Source organism: Merops nubicus, unplaced genomic scaffold (assembly GCF_000691845.1).
Source record: "Merops nubicus isolate BGI_N331 unplaced genomic scaffold, ASM69184v1 scaffold16332, whole genome shotgun sequence".
In the NCBI taxonomy this organism is placed as follows: domain Eukaryota; kingdom Metazoa; phylum Chordata; class Aves; order Coraciiformes; family Meropidae; genus Merops; species Merops nubicus.
In genome coordinates this window covers 38,150-54,051 of record NW_008591715.1, presented here as the reverse complement: position 1 = coordinate 54,051, position 15,902 = coordinate 38,150, and the positions used below count along the sequence as shown (strand labels likewise).

The following is a 15,902-nucleotide window of genomic DNA, read 5'->3' as shown; positions in this document are numbered from 1 at the left end:
AAAACTATATATATAAAATAACTTTTTAACTAATTCAAATGGAGTAAAATGTCTCGATTTGATTTAATTAAAAAGTTAATTTATAACTTTTTATCTAGTTATCCTACTTAGAACATCAGTTAATGTTTTGCTTCTCATCCTTCTTAGTCTAGAGAGGGTTTTTATTCAACAAGGTGATTAATATGCAAGTAGTAATTCCACTCACTATTGAGGTCCCTGTATAATCTTCATTAATTAAATCAGAATTTGTAGCACTGTCTTCACCAACATGGGGTGGTTTGATTGGTTTTTTTTTCTTTGTTTTGGTTTTGTTTTGCTTCTTTTTTGTTGTAGCTTTACCAAGCCAGTATAATACCTTGAAGTACTGGGACCGTCAGATGACAGTTCAGATTAGTAAGGGTGCTCTGTGTAAACATGCTGTGTAAAAGGTTGATTGCAACCCCTGAAGAGTTTGGTGTGTCATTTCCCACAACTTAATTGTGTGATCTAGATTCTCTTTTGCCTTGAGTTTCATGGCAGTTGTCAGCAACATCTCCTTTGAATGAGATTGTGTTTGAATTAGGTGTTCTACTGTTTGCAGTATCATATCAGTTGTTCTTTCTCAGTCACAAAACCTACTCTTTTTCTTGTTAAAATTGTAAACTGAATAATACTCCTGTATATTTAATAAAGGAGTACTATCCTAATATTGTATTTCTTTGAAAAAGTGTATGATTAGATTGTGATGGCCTGTCTTTTCCCTTTTAGCACAACTAGCATTGCAGTGACCAACCAAAGTTGTCTGGAATTACTGTCAGTGTCTCATATGTTTATAGATAATCTACAAGACTAAAAGATCTGTAGGCTCATTTTTCCCTGTGATGTGATATTTGAAATGATTTTTTTCCTCCTCATAGTTTGATAGGTTTTTTTTTTGTTTGTTTGTTTGTTATAAATAACAAGATCACAAATTCTTATCTCTGTGCTTGTATCTTGCCTTAGCTGTTTTACTAAAATAAGTTCTGGTTATATTTAAAGACATGTAAGAACACAGAGAAAGAATGTCTGTCAGGAATCAGGTGAAGTTCTTTTTCATATTCTAAGGGATAATGAAAGCAGCCTCAGAAAAGATAACATCTGGTTGGAATGACCTGGGGATAGAATAGGTCTTTGGACTTCGGAACTGGGAAGAGATACTTAAATTAGCAACTGCCTTGGGTTTAGGATGGAAACAATGAATTTGATAGGTAACTTAAATATATTACTCGTAAATTTCAACTTACACAAGCTGTTTTATATAATCTTTGATGTCTTATTTTTGTCTGTGGAAATGTCATGGAAATGAAGTTAAATTGGTTCCCTCTAGAAAGTATGTTTTCAGTAGATGTGTTAAAGCCTTTAATCATGATTCAGTACGCTGTTTAAATATTGTGATTTTTATTTTTGTTTAGGTTGAAGATTGTAAAAATTTCTTTTAAGTGCAAACAGTTTTTTATTCAACTTAGAAAAGAATTGGTGAGTACTGTCTTAATTTTCATCTCAAAAAAAGAGCATTGACATTTCTCCATGCAGCATGTCTGTATTATACTAACTCATATAGTTTCTTGCCTTTATCTGTACTTTGAAGTCCAGTTGCACCAACATTCTGACTATTTTCATTCTCAAATGAGCCATTACAGTGCTTTATAAGACTTTTCTCATTTGATTTGCCTTTTATTTTAGATATGTTTAGTTTTACATTTGTATGCAGGAAATGTAACTTGCGTATAAGACAAATGTTGAAAATGTTGAAAATAAATCAATATGAAATTTAAATTTCAGAGGAAAGCAAATTGAAATTAAAAGCAATGCTTAATGCTGCTTCAGTTGTGTATGTGCTTGTAAGTAAATGATTAAAACATGCTGATTTGTATTATTCAGATTTAATAATATAAGTTGGCTTTATTACTTACATTTAAACAGAGGAGATAAGAATACTTTTACAATTTTAAATTACATATGGTAATATTTTTTTGCCTATTCTAAATTTGTTAGGGAAGAAGCTGAAGCTTTCTGTGAAGAATGTGTACATTTCACTGCTTGTGGTATGTGTTTGCTGCCTTTTGAAGCACCACAGGACCACTGCGTGTTTAGTTCATCAAGAAATGGATTGCTCCATGCCTCCAAGAGATTAGTATAAACCCATCACAGATATATCGCTGGGTAGAGATGGAGGAATTAATTAAAGATATGACAATGTGATTAACTCATCAGATTAGTTAAAAAGTTTTGTGCAGTTCTTTCAGCTGAAAGGATTTGTTGACATGAAATGTGGAGTTAGTGACTAGATTAAAAAGATCAATTCTAGGCAGAAGTGCATCCTGAGTACTACAGGAGAATTCTAGATGTAGAGACAATATGGTTTACCAAGAAGAATGTAAGAATGAAACACTTGTTTCCAGTGGCTGATGACCAGTACTAGTACTGAAAACAAGAATCCAATGGTGTATCTTAAAAGCAGATCCTTTAAAATGAGGCCCTGGAATTTGCAGTTTTCACAAGTGGCACTACCTGACCACATGCAGAAACTTTGTTGTGTATTAGCTGGCAGGAGAAGTTTAATCCATCTGCTTGGAGCAGCAGGAGTAGCCATCAGCTCATGAGCAGGATAACAGGAGTTAAGAGGATTTTGGAATAATTGTGGGTAGAAAGAGGTGAACTTTTGCTATTACATGAAATAAATGGGATTATCTGTCAGCGTGAGCAGTCATCATGCAAATGTGCAGAAAAATGATAATGATACAACAGAGGGGGGAGTATTTCATCATGGTGACACAAGTATTTCTTAATAGCGTGCAGGAGTTATAGGCTAGTTCTCAAAGGCAAACAGATCCCTGATAGACCAGAGGTCAAATTTTGTCTTGATACCAGTGTGTGTAACTTCTGTTACAGTTGCAGTAATATTGTATTTAGACCTGAGATGAGAATTTGGGGTTTTATTAGGAATTCAGAAGTTATGAACTGGAGTTGTTGTCTAAATCAGAACTTGAAAAAAAGGCTATAGGAGCAGACTTCAGGACCTTGAAGATTGAGATACCTAGATAGGAAATTTGATTTGGTACTGTACTTGAGTTTTTTCTCTATTTTCTACACAATAAAATTCTGCATATAGTTGAAGGTAATATAAAGATAGCTTTGTAATCTTGGGTTTTTCTGCTGTTGCTTTTTAATATTCTGCATATTGTTACTTGCACCAGAATGTAGTATATGTAACGAATGTCATTTCTTTTCTGAGACATCTTATCCAAGCCAACAAATTAAAAAGTCTCATAGTGCTTTACTTTAAACTCTGTTTATCAGATGAAAACTGATGGCAAGAACTTGATTTTCATTCATTCCAAGTCATGAATATCTTAAGATCAAAGCTTAAATTTGACTTCCAAAGAAGACGTACTTGAACTGATTTTTTACTCAAACCTGATATTAAAATTATTACTTAACAGAGTTAGTTTTCCTGGGTAGACTTGCAGGATAAGATTCATCTCATCTATATTCAGCTTCAGTTAGGTTAAAAGATTTTCTGTTTCATCATTATTAGCTAACCAAAGCTAACCATTAGACTTTCTCTATGGTAACTAGTCACATTCAAAGAGTAAAACATCTTGCCTGTACTGGACTTATGTTTTAGGATGGATTAAGTTGCTCTCTGGTAGTATATGCTTACTTTTGCTTTCACTCCTGTTACCAATAAAGGGAGCCTGGATGACTTTTTAGGCAGCAGAAACTAGGTGAAATGACTCAATGATTGCACATTTGGTTTATAAAATATCTCTGCTCTAGTGCTTTGAGTGTCTATTTTAAAGCACCTATTGGCGATACGGCAGAGGTGACATTCGTGGTATGCTGATGGTGTGTTTCCAACTTGTGTGTAAATACAAAACAAACTGTACAGCTGAGTAACCATATTTATTCGGATGCAAACCTGAAATGCTATAGGGTATTAATTAGTGGACTTGGGAGAGAAATTTTCCAGTGGTTTTATCATTTTCAAACTGGGCTACATAAGCTTTTAAGTAGTCCTAAACAGGTATTTTTCAAATACTGCTAATGAGCGTTGAGAGCTGTTAATTGCAACTGTCCTCAAAAATGCAAGTGCCATATCTTTTAATCACCTATTAAACTTATTCCTTAACTTGGCATTGCTTAGAGGCATCAACATCAGCAAAGAATTATTTGCCTACTTTTAATAGATTATATCTGTGTTTAAATAAATCACTTGAAGTCAGATGAAGCATTTTCATGTCAAAGTCATTTTCCACTGGTAGTGGAATATAATTTTGAATGGAAACTGGTTGTGTATTCTGACAGTTATACAGCTGGAGCATGCATCCACTGGAGCAGATTTTCTTCCTACTGTTTATGATTTTGTGGGGGGGGGGAAAGGATGTTATATGCATGACTTCTTCATCTGACATTACAATCCCCTAAACTATAACTTCAATGGCAGTTTCGTTTCACCCTAGTTTTATTTATGCTGCCTGTTCCATATGCTGCTTTGCTTACATGCTTAAAAGCTGATAGAGAATAATTTGGTAGTTTCATTTTTCCAAATGTTGCCCTACACTTCGCTGTTTTTAGTCAATTACACCCTTGACTGTGGTAATATCAATAGTCAGCATCAAACTCTTCATACTGTCCACCATACTTCAGTGGCCTTGATGCTTTGACAGCCAAATAAGCTGTTCAACATGTTCTTTTGCACTTCTAAACCTCAAATGTCCACTGAAAAATTACTTGAGTCTGTACCAAAACAATACTATAAGTTTTGTCCATGACCAAGACCTAGTTTCAGTGAGTGTCCAAAATTATTTATTTTATTTTTATAGATTATGTATCTGGTTTATGTTTGGAACTTTTTCTTCTTGCTGACTTTTAGAAAGAACTTGGTCTCGAATCAGGAGGTGATATATTCGCTTATCTGCCCAAGTACATACTTAATCTTAAGTAACACTAGCATTCGATAGATTTCAGGTTGATTGTTGCCTAATCCTGTCGAAGTTTTCTTTGGGTTTTTGAGTGAAGATCAGATACTGTAGGTCCAATCTGCATTGCATTTAAGCTTCCACAGGAATTCTGTCTGCTATTTGTGGAATATCTTGAGTCTCTGGAGCATCTCCCACTTGAATAGTGCATATCTTTTTGTCTTAGGACTTTTGTCTAAGTCTTTTGTCTTTAAAGTCTTTGACTTTACTTCGCCCTGTCCCTGCACTGTTTTTTCTTGGATTCTGTAGGTAGCCTGTCACTTGCCACATGGTGTACATTGGTAAGGTTATGATTTAAATTAACTGGAATGGTAGTATTTGGCTTACCTGTAGTTTCATGCTTTGGCCTGTGACAACTGATTGCACAGACCAGGTTCAGGAGTGAAGCCAAGACTGAGACTGAGACCGAGACCTTTATTTTTTACACACACATGATTTATATACTTTTACAAGCAAGTCATGGCAAATCTTAATTGGTCCTCTGGACTTCTGTAGTGGTTGTGGTGACTCTTCATTGGTCCCTCACTCCCCTCGAACTGGAGAATTACACGCTGACCATGCAGAGCAAGTTGTTTGCTCTTCTTCCTTACCACATCAGCACGTCAGCCTGTCCCAGGGATCATATCAGCACGACAGCCTGTCCCAGGGTTCACATCAGCATGTCAGCCTGTCCCAGGGTTGGCCAATCAGGAGTTCTTCCGTGCTCTTGCTTCAACCCCCACACTTGTCTAGACTCCTGTTCCATGGCCCACTGCACAACTCTTAATTTATCACCTGCCACTTGGGGTCTTAATGGTATTACATTCCAGCTGTTTGACTCTTCTCCCACTCCATAGCAAGCAGGCTGTTTTCCTCTCTACTAGTTGCCGTGGACAAGAGTAGTAAGCTAGTAATTTCAGAGCAGAATTCGACTGTGACTCCTTGAGGTAGTCTTCTAATGTTCTTTAAACTGACCTAAAACCCTGAAATACCTGTATGTCCTTGTCCTACCGTAGAGCATTCAGCCTCTTCCTGGAGCCTTGTGCTGTAAAAACATTCTCATAGGCTGCAGTATAATTGTCCCATTATTTTATATGCCTTTCATCGAAGTACCATATAAATGTTGTCTTGAGGTCTTACACTGAGCCCATGTTGACTGAAGACTACTGTTTTCATGGAAAACAGGGAACATCTTACTCTAAATCCAGCTACCAGACAGCAATAGAACCTGGGCTTGCACCTCAAAATAGTCAGGAAAGATGAATTTCAAGTGCCCAACTTATGTTTGGTAATTACAGAACCTGCAAGGGTGGAGAGGAAAAGGTTGGGTGCTGTCGTGTGAAGGGAAGGGGGTAAGTGTGGGTAAGGGAGAGACAAATTTGGTAAGAGACAAATCCCCTTGCTTTCTAGCCGGTCCTCAGATGTTAGAGGGGCTAGGGGCGGCTGAACTTGTCTCTTAATAGGTTCCAATTACGGCCGTGACTATAGGTCTGACACCAGAGGCAGGAACAGCCTGGTGCTGTAGGTCTGGCTGCATTCAACAGAAGCCGTCAGATTCACGAATAGCACCTGTTAGTGACACCCAACATACAGATTCTTTGTGATTGCCGGTGATAAATACACTAAGCTGCAGAATAGCTATATAGCTCTAAAAATGCAATTGCAATTACAATAATAATAATCTCCCGGGGAAAATCACTCGGCAGGGCCGAGGCTGCAAATCTTACCCAAAGGCGTCCCTGCTGGGGAGGGGCCAGGAGAACAAACCCGTCGGTCAGTCCCTACGACTTGGTGCCGAATTCTCGTCCCACAAACTGGGTCCAAAAGGGATGACATTTATACTTTTTTTCTGTTACTGATGTGTAAAGTGTGGGGATGGGGCTGTGGGCAGACAATTGTTCCATGTAATCAGCACAAAACTCCCTTATCTCCACCTGCATCTGCATATGCAGGGAGCAGACAACTGCCATTGTGAGATAGGTGAAGAAATGGGGTAAGCAGCCTCCGCTGCATTCCACCACATTCCTTATCCAGGCGTCCGATTACAACTAGACCATCGAATCTTCACCCAGCCCCTGTGACTGCCCTGGCACCAGGTCTTTGTTTGCAGTGTCTGGTTTTTGTGATTTGGGCTGGTTTCGTGCTTCCAGCGTCTGACAGGTGCACTTAGGAGCCTTATCTTATACTCTTCTTTACCTTAAAGACCCCTGGCTGTAACTGAGATAAAGGGTAGGGTTTGAGAATCAGTTCTCTCTGCACTGCTATGAAAGCCTTTAAAGCTATGAATAGAACTATTGTTAAGGTACCTTTAAAGCTCTAACACATCAAGTTCCTGTGAAAGTGCCGTTTTGCATTACAATTAAGCTGATCTAGTCGCAGCTCCTTCTCATCCTTCCATATCAGCTCCTCCTTCGTGCTTCATGCCTGATCTAGTGATCAGATGGTGGCATGAGAATCAGATCAGCTCGTTCTCTGGAATACAAACAGGAAACAGCAGGATGGGTTTCTTATTTCCCCCAACCCATAATTATGCTACTTTGAGTGACACGAAAATGCACGATCATCAGCTCGTGTAATTTGTTAGATTCTTTTTCCAACATTGTAAAAGGCTGACAGGGCATTAAAATCTGCTACATCATGAGAACTTTTTATTGGAATCTGAAGTCTTATCTGGTTCATCCTTTACTGGATCCAGATGGAGCAGTTCATCATTTTGCATACTATTCTGCTCTCCTGCAGAATAGTAATGTATCTTGGTTTTATTATTGTACACTTACATTGATGATAAAGCCTTTTGTAACTGAATAGATGATGGACTTAAAATTAAGAAATTCTATCAACTTGTCTAGAAAATACAGGGAACAATTGGCAATACTTGGAAATTAAGAAAAGAAGTGCAAGTAATTTTTGTAAATTGAAGTAGTCTATCAGGTTTTAGTTTTTTGCATATAATTTCTTGAATTGCATCAATAGGTACTCAGAATTTACTGTTTGCTTTTAAAATCCATTTATTCTTTGTCTTGCATTTATTATGTGGCTGAAAATAGTGTTATTCTTAGCTGTTAGTCATGACAACTTCCCAAATTGAACACTGGGAGAAGAGTTGCAGGTCTATGCCTAGGTATCTCAGCAGATCTGAAGGTGAGCAGGCCAGTAAAAGCTGAGCTTGCAAAAGGAGTTTAGTGCAAGTGAAAAAAGTCAAGGTGTGCTAAAGGTAGTGGAGGATTTAGTACTGTGAAGAGGAAGCAGAGTGCTGCTGGTGTTTTCTGACCTACAGGAGTTGTAATCAAGCTCCCTCAACAGGCAGAATAGCTCATCTTGCTTCACAGTTTTCTTTCCTTTACCAGGGACCTAATTAATCTTTAGAAGTAGGCACATTGGTTGTTCTTGAGATCAATGCCTGGTTCCGAACTCTGACTGGCACATGTGCAGGACAATTCCTCATCTTAACCGTATTAACCTTGAAACGGGGAAGGCATGTTGCCTTTGTGTGCTCAAATCACAGAAATTTTTTAATGTAGTTTGAGTCTTACCTTTTCAAACGATTTCTTCCCATCTAGACTTGTTCCAGTATTACTAAACAGACTGTTAACCTTTGAGGAGGCTCATTTAAAAAAAAAAAAAAAAAACAAAACAAACAACACAAACCATTCCTTTAAAGAAAACTTAGAGGTTATTTTGAAAGGGTTTATAATAAATAAAGTTAATGTAAATTTAGAGAACCACTTAAAAAAGCATAATTAAAAAAAAACAACCAAAAACAACGAAACCACACCAAACACAAACAAACAAAAAAAAACACCCCAAAACAAACAAAGCTAACACTATTTACCTTAATTTCAAAAGTAACTGGGCATAATTTTCATCTGAACTAATTTTTTGTTTTTTCTCATTTTCAGCATGAATCTAGAGAAACATTACTGGGGTTCAATATGGTGAATTACCGAGCGTGTAAGAATCTGTGGAAAGCTTGTGTCGAACATCACACGTTCTTCCGTTTGGACAGGCCGCTCCCCCCTCAGAAGAACTTTTTTGCACATTATTTCACTTTGGGTTCCAAGTTCCGGTACTGGTAAGTGTTGATTTGAAATACATAGGAAAGAACATGAGAGAACAGGTAACTCATCAATAAATATAGGGATTTTTTTTAGAATTTATATTAAAAGGTGCCCTAATTCAAGTAGCTTTTGAATCCTGCAGCTGCTTCCCTCCACTGTTCACCTGAGTTTCAAATCATAGAATCATAGAATGTTTTAGGCTGGAAGGGACCTCTAGAGGTCATCTAGTCCAACCTCCCTACACCAGCAGTGGCATCTCTGCCTAGGTCAGGTCACACAGGGCCCTATCAAGCCTGACTTTCAATGACTTCAGGGTTTGGGCCTCCACTACCTCTCTGGGCAGTCCATTCGAACGATCTATTACTTTTATATTAAAGGATTTTTTTTCTAATATTGAGTCTAAATCTATGCATTCCTAGTTTAAATCTGTTACTCCTTGTCCTATCATTACAAACCGTTTTGAACAGACCTTCCCCCACCTTCCTGTAGGCCCCTTCAGGCACTGGAAAGTTGCTATAAGGTCCCTCCGGAGCCTTCTCTTCTCCAGGCTGAACAGCCCTAACTCCCTCAGCCTGTCCTCATAGGAGAGGTGCTCCAATCCCTGGATCATTTTGATGGCCCTCCTCTGGGCTTACTCCAGAACTGGACGCAGTATTCCAGGTGAGGTCTCACCAGGGCAGAGTAGAGGGACAGAATCGCCTCCGATTTCCCACCACAAAATGTTGTAATTCTCTAGGATATCTTGGTAATATAATTATTGTATAATGTGGTTGTTTCTGAGGTAGTACTCTAGGATTGTCTCACAGACTGCATTGCTTTGCCTGCTTACCTGCTGGGTTATGTTTATGTTAAAAGTGGTGTCTCAGAACTTCAAAGTCTTTGGCCTGTTATTTTTGAAAACCAGTGGATTTCAGATCTTGTGTGCAGCAACAGCAACAAAACAGATCTAAATAAAGGTCAAGTAGAAATCAGTGAAAAGAAGCTCCTACAAGTAAAGCCAGCTTAAACTAGATGCATACAAACAGGAAACTAGACGAAGACAAAAAACGTATATGTTCTACGCCAAAACCAAAAGATTAGAAAATAAGGATGAAATTAAGTCTGTAACTTCTGAGGGTTGAACTTGATACAATAGGCAAAAAGCTTGGAGGTGCAAAGAATGACTGGAATAACTATAATTCCCAAGTATAATTTCTGTTCTAATTGTGGAGTGGGGAGTATTGTTTTTTAAAGTGTTATATGCTTTCTACTAAAAAAAAATTCTCAGTTAAGTAACCGAGCTGACTGGTTCTGCAAGTAATGCAGAATGCCAGTAGGTTAAATTGTGCCTGAGGTAGAGAATAGTGGAGCTACTACTGATCATCTGTCTCAAACAGCAGCAGTGTCTCTGACGTCTTTATGATGTCTCATCCGTCATAAAGGGAGATGATGAAAAGCCAGAAAACACAATAACAGCTTCCTTCTGTTACACTTGTGAATTGCATAGATAACTAAAAAGGAAAGTAATTCAGTGGCTAAATTTTATACCATTTGGGTTTTTGACCAGCATTCACAGCACCCGTTTGAGAAATGTCATTCTATGAGCCTGAACAGTGCTTCAGTGAACAAGGTACCCAGAGAGAAGGTTGAGGGGTCTTGGGTTTTGGAGGCTTTCAAAACTTGGCTAGACAAAGCCATGACCAGACTTGACATAGTGTTAGCAGGAGACTGGACTGAGAGACATGCAGCTGATGTTTCTATGATCGAACTGAACTAATAAAATACTAACCTGCCAAGGCTAGACAGAATTGTCTCTAGTTCTGAAAGATATCAGAGACATGAAACTGTTGAACTATTAAATCTGTTATTTCAGCCAACTTCCAGGAAGGATCAAGAAGATTACTAATGAGAAAATCTGTCTTCTGTACACTGTCCTTGGATTTTCAAATGGGTTCCAATAGTATTTCTCACCAAACACTAATTAAATTGCTGAAACATGCAGAGTTCTATTGTATGTTAGGAACTGTTTTAACCAGATGGGAAACAAGTAGATCCCTTCTTTACAATGAAGGGAAGATACCAATGAAGTGAGACAGTTTTTTGTATTAAATGCTGAAGTTGACTGTAGAGAGTTTCAGTGTTATGTCGCAATGAGGAGTGAGTAGGCAATGAAAGGGTAGATCAAGTTCAGCATCCAAAAATACAAAATAATCTACACAGGGAGAGAAAAGGGGAGGAACATCAATTATAAATAAGCTATTACTGTCTTGAAGCTTTGTAGTTGTCTGAAAAATGTTAAATCATTTATTAGGAGCAGTTAGAGAAAGGCAAATACAATGTTAGAGTTATTGGAAAGGAATAGAGGAAAATACAGATGGCTTACTGATTATCAGAGTTGAACATTAATAACCCCAGGAAGTTAGCAGGCAGCAGGTTTGAAAAGGGAGATTTCTTAGAATTGCAGCATGGCAAAGTTTAGAAGGCAGCTCTGGACACTTATATAATCCATTGCCCTGTTCAGACAGGGTCCACTGTGACAGGTTGACTAGGACTGCATCCGTCCAGGTTTTGAATGTCTCCAAGGATGGAGACTCCACACCATCTTCGAGCAGCCTGATCCAGTATTTGACCACCTTAACAGCAGACAAGACGTCTTTTGTTTCCTGGTAGTGTTTTGGTGCTGGTGGTTTTTCCCTCTCTAAGTAGGATATCTTCTACTTCAGTTTGTGCCCATTGCCTCTTGTACTGTCTCTGAGCATCCTTAAGAAGAGCCTGGTTTTCATCTTCATTTCTTCCTTCAGGCACTCATTTGATCCCTCTGATTCTTCTCTTCCTGAGGCTGAACAATCCTAGGTCTCTCAGCCTCTCCTCCTATGTCAGATGCTTCATACCCTTAATAGTCTTTGTGACGCTTAGTTTGACCTGGGGGACCCTAGAACTCAACACAGCCCTGCAGCTGTGGTCTCATCCGTACTGAGTAAACCCGCTTTGCAACCAGTCTGTGCATGAGGTTCCTCCCCCCCAGTTGCAGGTCTTTGCATTTCCCTTCCCTGGATTTTATGAGATTGCAGCTGGCCCTTTTGTCCAGCCTTCACTCATCCAGTAGTTCTGTAATATGAATGAGAAAATAATGATTCTTTGACTTCATGATATAAATGTCCCTGTAGAGAACAAAAATGTACAGTTATCAGTATCAGTATCGTTGTAGGATGTACATCCTCTGACTCTGTACCTTACTCTGCAGTTATAAATGGGGAACTGGCTGCAAAGGGGAGTTTTGCTGGTATTTTGCCACCAATTCTGAACTGCTTATAGACAGTCTAAAAAATTGTATGTGGTGTTTTTTTTCTAACCAGAAATTGTGACATGTTATAAAGGTTCTTTGATTTAACACAAGACATCTGGTCTTATATTTCTAATCTTGGTTGACAAATTGTGTAGAAGAACGCAATCCTGACGTGCGTCTCATCTAATTTCTTCATGGTATTTTGCTGAACTAAGTAGCGACTTAGTTATTAGCATTTCAGGGGAATAGTTTAGGACAACTGCAGAGGAGATTCTATAACTTTAGACTGTGGCTATGACAGGAAAGATTATCGCGTTAAGCGTTATCCAAAAATCCAAGCAGAACTTACTTCCTGCTTTGCATAAGAAGAAGAAGGAAGAGATGAGAAAGCTCTGTTATACCTAAAATTAATGGGTCTTTGTTACAGTTAGACTCTAGTGTGAAAGAAGACCCACAGTACCCAAATGCTGTCAAAAAGTTGTACTGTGCTGAAGCTATCACAATTGTTTGAACATGACTGAAAATAGACTGTAGTGGTCTTTTTGTTGAAATGGTTCAACTCTAAGCAAGAAGGTGTTATGCTAAGTTGGTTGTATTTAGTGGTTTGGCTTTGTTTTCTTTTCCAGTGGGAGAACAGAGGTCCAGTCTGTGCAGTATGGTAAAGAAAGAGCAAACAAAGACAGGGTATTTGCAAGGTAAGCGATTTACATTTGTATAGGATCAGTAAGTCTTTGTATCTTTTAGGATGTTACCATGTTCTCTATTTGCAATGCTGGAAAAGGAAGAGCAAGTGTTGTCAGCTATTGCTGGTGGCTTGCCTTAACCATGTTAAGGAGCTGAATTTTGACATGGGAGGTTGTCTCTTTGGGGCAGCATCTTTTAACAGGAAAGTTAATGAGTATTCTTTGATATTTCCCTCTTTATATTTTTTCAAAAATGGAGAATTGCCTTCCACCTGTGCAGCTGGTTGTTAGACGTGCTAGCCCTCTTTGTGCTGTCTTTATTGAAAAGAATGGTCTCTTCAACTTTTCCAGTAAAATACTGAGTTGTTGGGTATGTTTTATCCCTGATGACACCTTATAACTGTACATACATTTCCTTTAAACTAAGATACTGTGAATGTCTGACGTCATTTGTGAGAACAGTTTTATCACTATAGTCCCAATTAAATATTTTTCTATGAAAACTTTGACTGGAAGTGATCTACTTGTGGAGGTATTCTGTCACAGACTGGCTAATTATAGAATGTATTACTTAATTGTGTTTCCTGAGGGGCTTAGTGATTACAAGAAAATAGTCGAGGCATAGATTTAGTTCTTCATTCAGAAACTATGATTCAGGATTCAAAAGTAAAGCTGCTACTACTGCATCTGTTTGGCAGTCTCCTCTGATCACTAGTGGAAATAATCCTTATGGGCAGGGAATGTGTTCTGTGCTTTCTTATGCTTACACTTTTACTGTGACGGGAAATGTCTTAGCATGGTTACCCTTTAAGGGACGCTGGAGGTCAAATTTATCCTCACAAACTTTAAGTAATGACCTTTCTGAAGTACCTGCACACACTGTTTTTCAGAGCAGTGAATTCTGCCTTGCTTTCCTGCCCCTGCTCCCACCTCTCCTTTCCCCCTGTGCAATATTATGTAATTTGAATTTTTAGCTGGGCACACCATAGATACCCAGCTCCATATGAGAAGGATCTGAAGGCAGAAGTACTCTGACAGATATGTTCAACAGGTAGATTTTTATCAGATCAGTTAGTTCTGTGTGCTGCAGAGTTATTTTTTTACTCTATTTAATGCACTTTGGGAGTCTAATTAGATTCTTACTTGAGGCAACTTTTCTGGAACTTAGACTCAACACTGTGGCAATTGAATTTTATTTATTTAAATGATAAATACAAATAATTTATTTTAATTTATTTTGTATTTTGAAATTCACAATTCCCCACATGTAAGTAGAGTGGAGAGCTGTTAGTTTTGAGGAGGATATTTATCAATTTAGAAACTCTTATTCAGTAGATGGCACTCTTCCCTTTGAGTCAAAACTGAACAAGTCGTGCTGGAATTAACTTGCATTTTATAATATTAATGGATAAAATTGAAAGCCATGGCTAGAATTGGTCTGATATTTTCACAAGTCTTTTTAGATTTTTTGAATTACAAAAAAATACTAGGGTCCTCTGTTGTCAGTAATTTTATTTTCTACTATTGCTTTTACATTACATAATACAGCATTCATCCTCACCTTCTGAGTTTAGTAGTGTTGATGTCTGATAAGTGTCTGAGGAATGTATGTGTACACCAGTGAACTGAAATTAACAGCGTATTGTAACAAATAAACCTCAAAAGGCTTTTAATAGATGATCTGTTTCTTCCTCTGCCCTCCCCTTCACAGTGTGCAATAAATGCATTTTAAATTGTAAAGACTTTCAGTTTTTTCAGGGGTGAAAAAAATAGAAATAGAAGACATTTCTAGAACACCATGTGATTCAAGAAGCTTAAACTAAGAACATTATCCTTAATTCCTTGTCTTCTAAACATTTCCATTTCAGGTTGAAATACTGAGTAGATATTAAGTCCTTTTGTATTCATACAGAGGATAAATTTTGCTTTTCAAGTTTTTACAGGTTTAATGTGATTTTTGGTTTTGGAACCTGTCTTTCTGTTTCTCAGTGTCTTACTCAGATGACGTCGTCATGTTGTTGAACAGCTTTCTAATCTGTAAGGTAGTGGGCTTGTTTTGGTTGCTTTTGGAAGTTCTACTAGGTGTTTTTTGCCTTTTGCTATGAAACCAGGAGCATGCTAGCATTACAGTCAGGTCTTTCTGGAGAGTTAAGTGAACACACAAAAAAATGTAAATTGTTACTGCTGCTTTTATTATTACCACATCAGAAATTTACTCAAGATTAGTTTAAAAAAAAAAAAAAAAAAAAAATCAGGTGTTTTTCTAGAGCTGTCCAGATTTACACTCTTTTTGCATCAGGATCTAACTAGAAAAAGCCTAATATGAGCTAATACTGCCTAAGCAAACTTTTGAATCATTTCATCATAAGAAAATAACACTGTTCGTTACATTGCAATGTTGAGTGATATATGTGTTCTAAATTGGGAAATGGTGATTGCCACAGTTATTGATCATCTCGCTTTTGCACACTGAGTGGCATGTAGATACAGAACACAATCAGATTTCTTGACAGCCATCTGAAATAAAACAAGCAGCCTACAAGAAGCAGGCTTAGCTGTTCTTTTTCCCCAAGTAATAAAAACATTTAAAAATTAATTTCTAAAAATATAATATATTGCTTCAAAGGTGATAGTCTATAACAATTTTGATACATTTTGTTGATACTGTTTTTGTAATTTTCATGCAGCAATAACCAGTGTTTAGAAGACTGCTGCTGCACTTGCTTTGATTTTTTTTTCTTGATCTTCAGTGCATCAGTTCTCTTGGCCTTATTTGCTGCAGAATATTCACAACCCAAGAAAATCCAGAAGAATTCCCATGAGCATAGTAAAAGTGAAAGCAGATAATAAAAGTGGGAAAAAAGTTTGAACAAGTTAAGAAATCTCAGTTCATGAAAAGCACCATTCTCAGAGTCCT

The 15,902-nt window shown here is 37.7% G+C and overlaps 1 protein-coding gene across 1 annotated transcript in view; it reads left to right on the top strand.

Moving 5' to 3' along the window:
• Positions 1–1,430: 1,430 nt before the first annotated feature.
• PTPN4 (protein tyrosine phosphatase, non-receptor type 4 (megakaryocyte)) overlaps positions 1,431–15,902 on the top strand; it is a gene marked incomplete at its 5' end in the record, with an annotated part of 44,739 nt that continues 30,267 nt past the window's right edge. The window contains 3 exons of the mRNA XM_008950365.1: positions 1,431–1,494; positions 8,879–9,051; positions 12,929–12,997. Of these exons, the coding sequence (XP_008948613.1) occupies positions 1,431–1,494; positions 8,879–9,051; positions 12,929–12,997 (306 nt within the window). The remainder of the gene's footprint in view (positions 1,495–8,878; positions 9,052–12,928; positions 12,998–15,902) is intronic.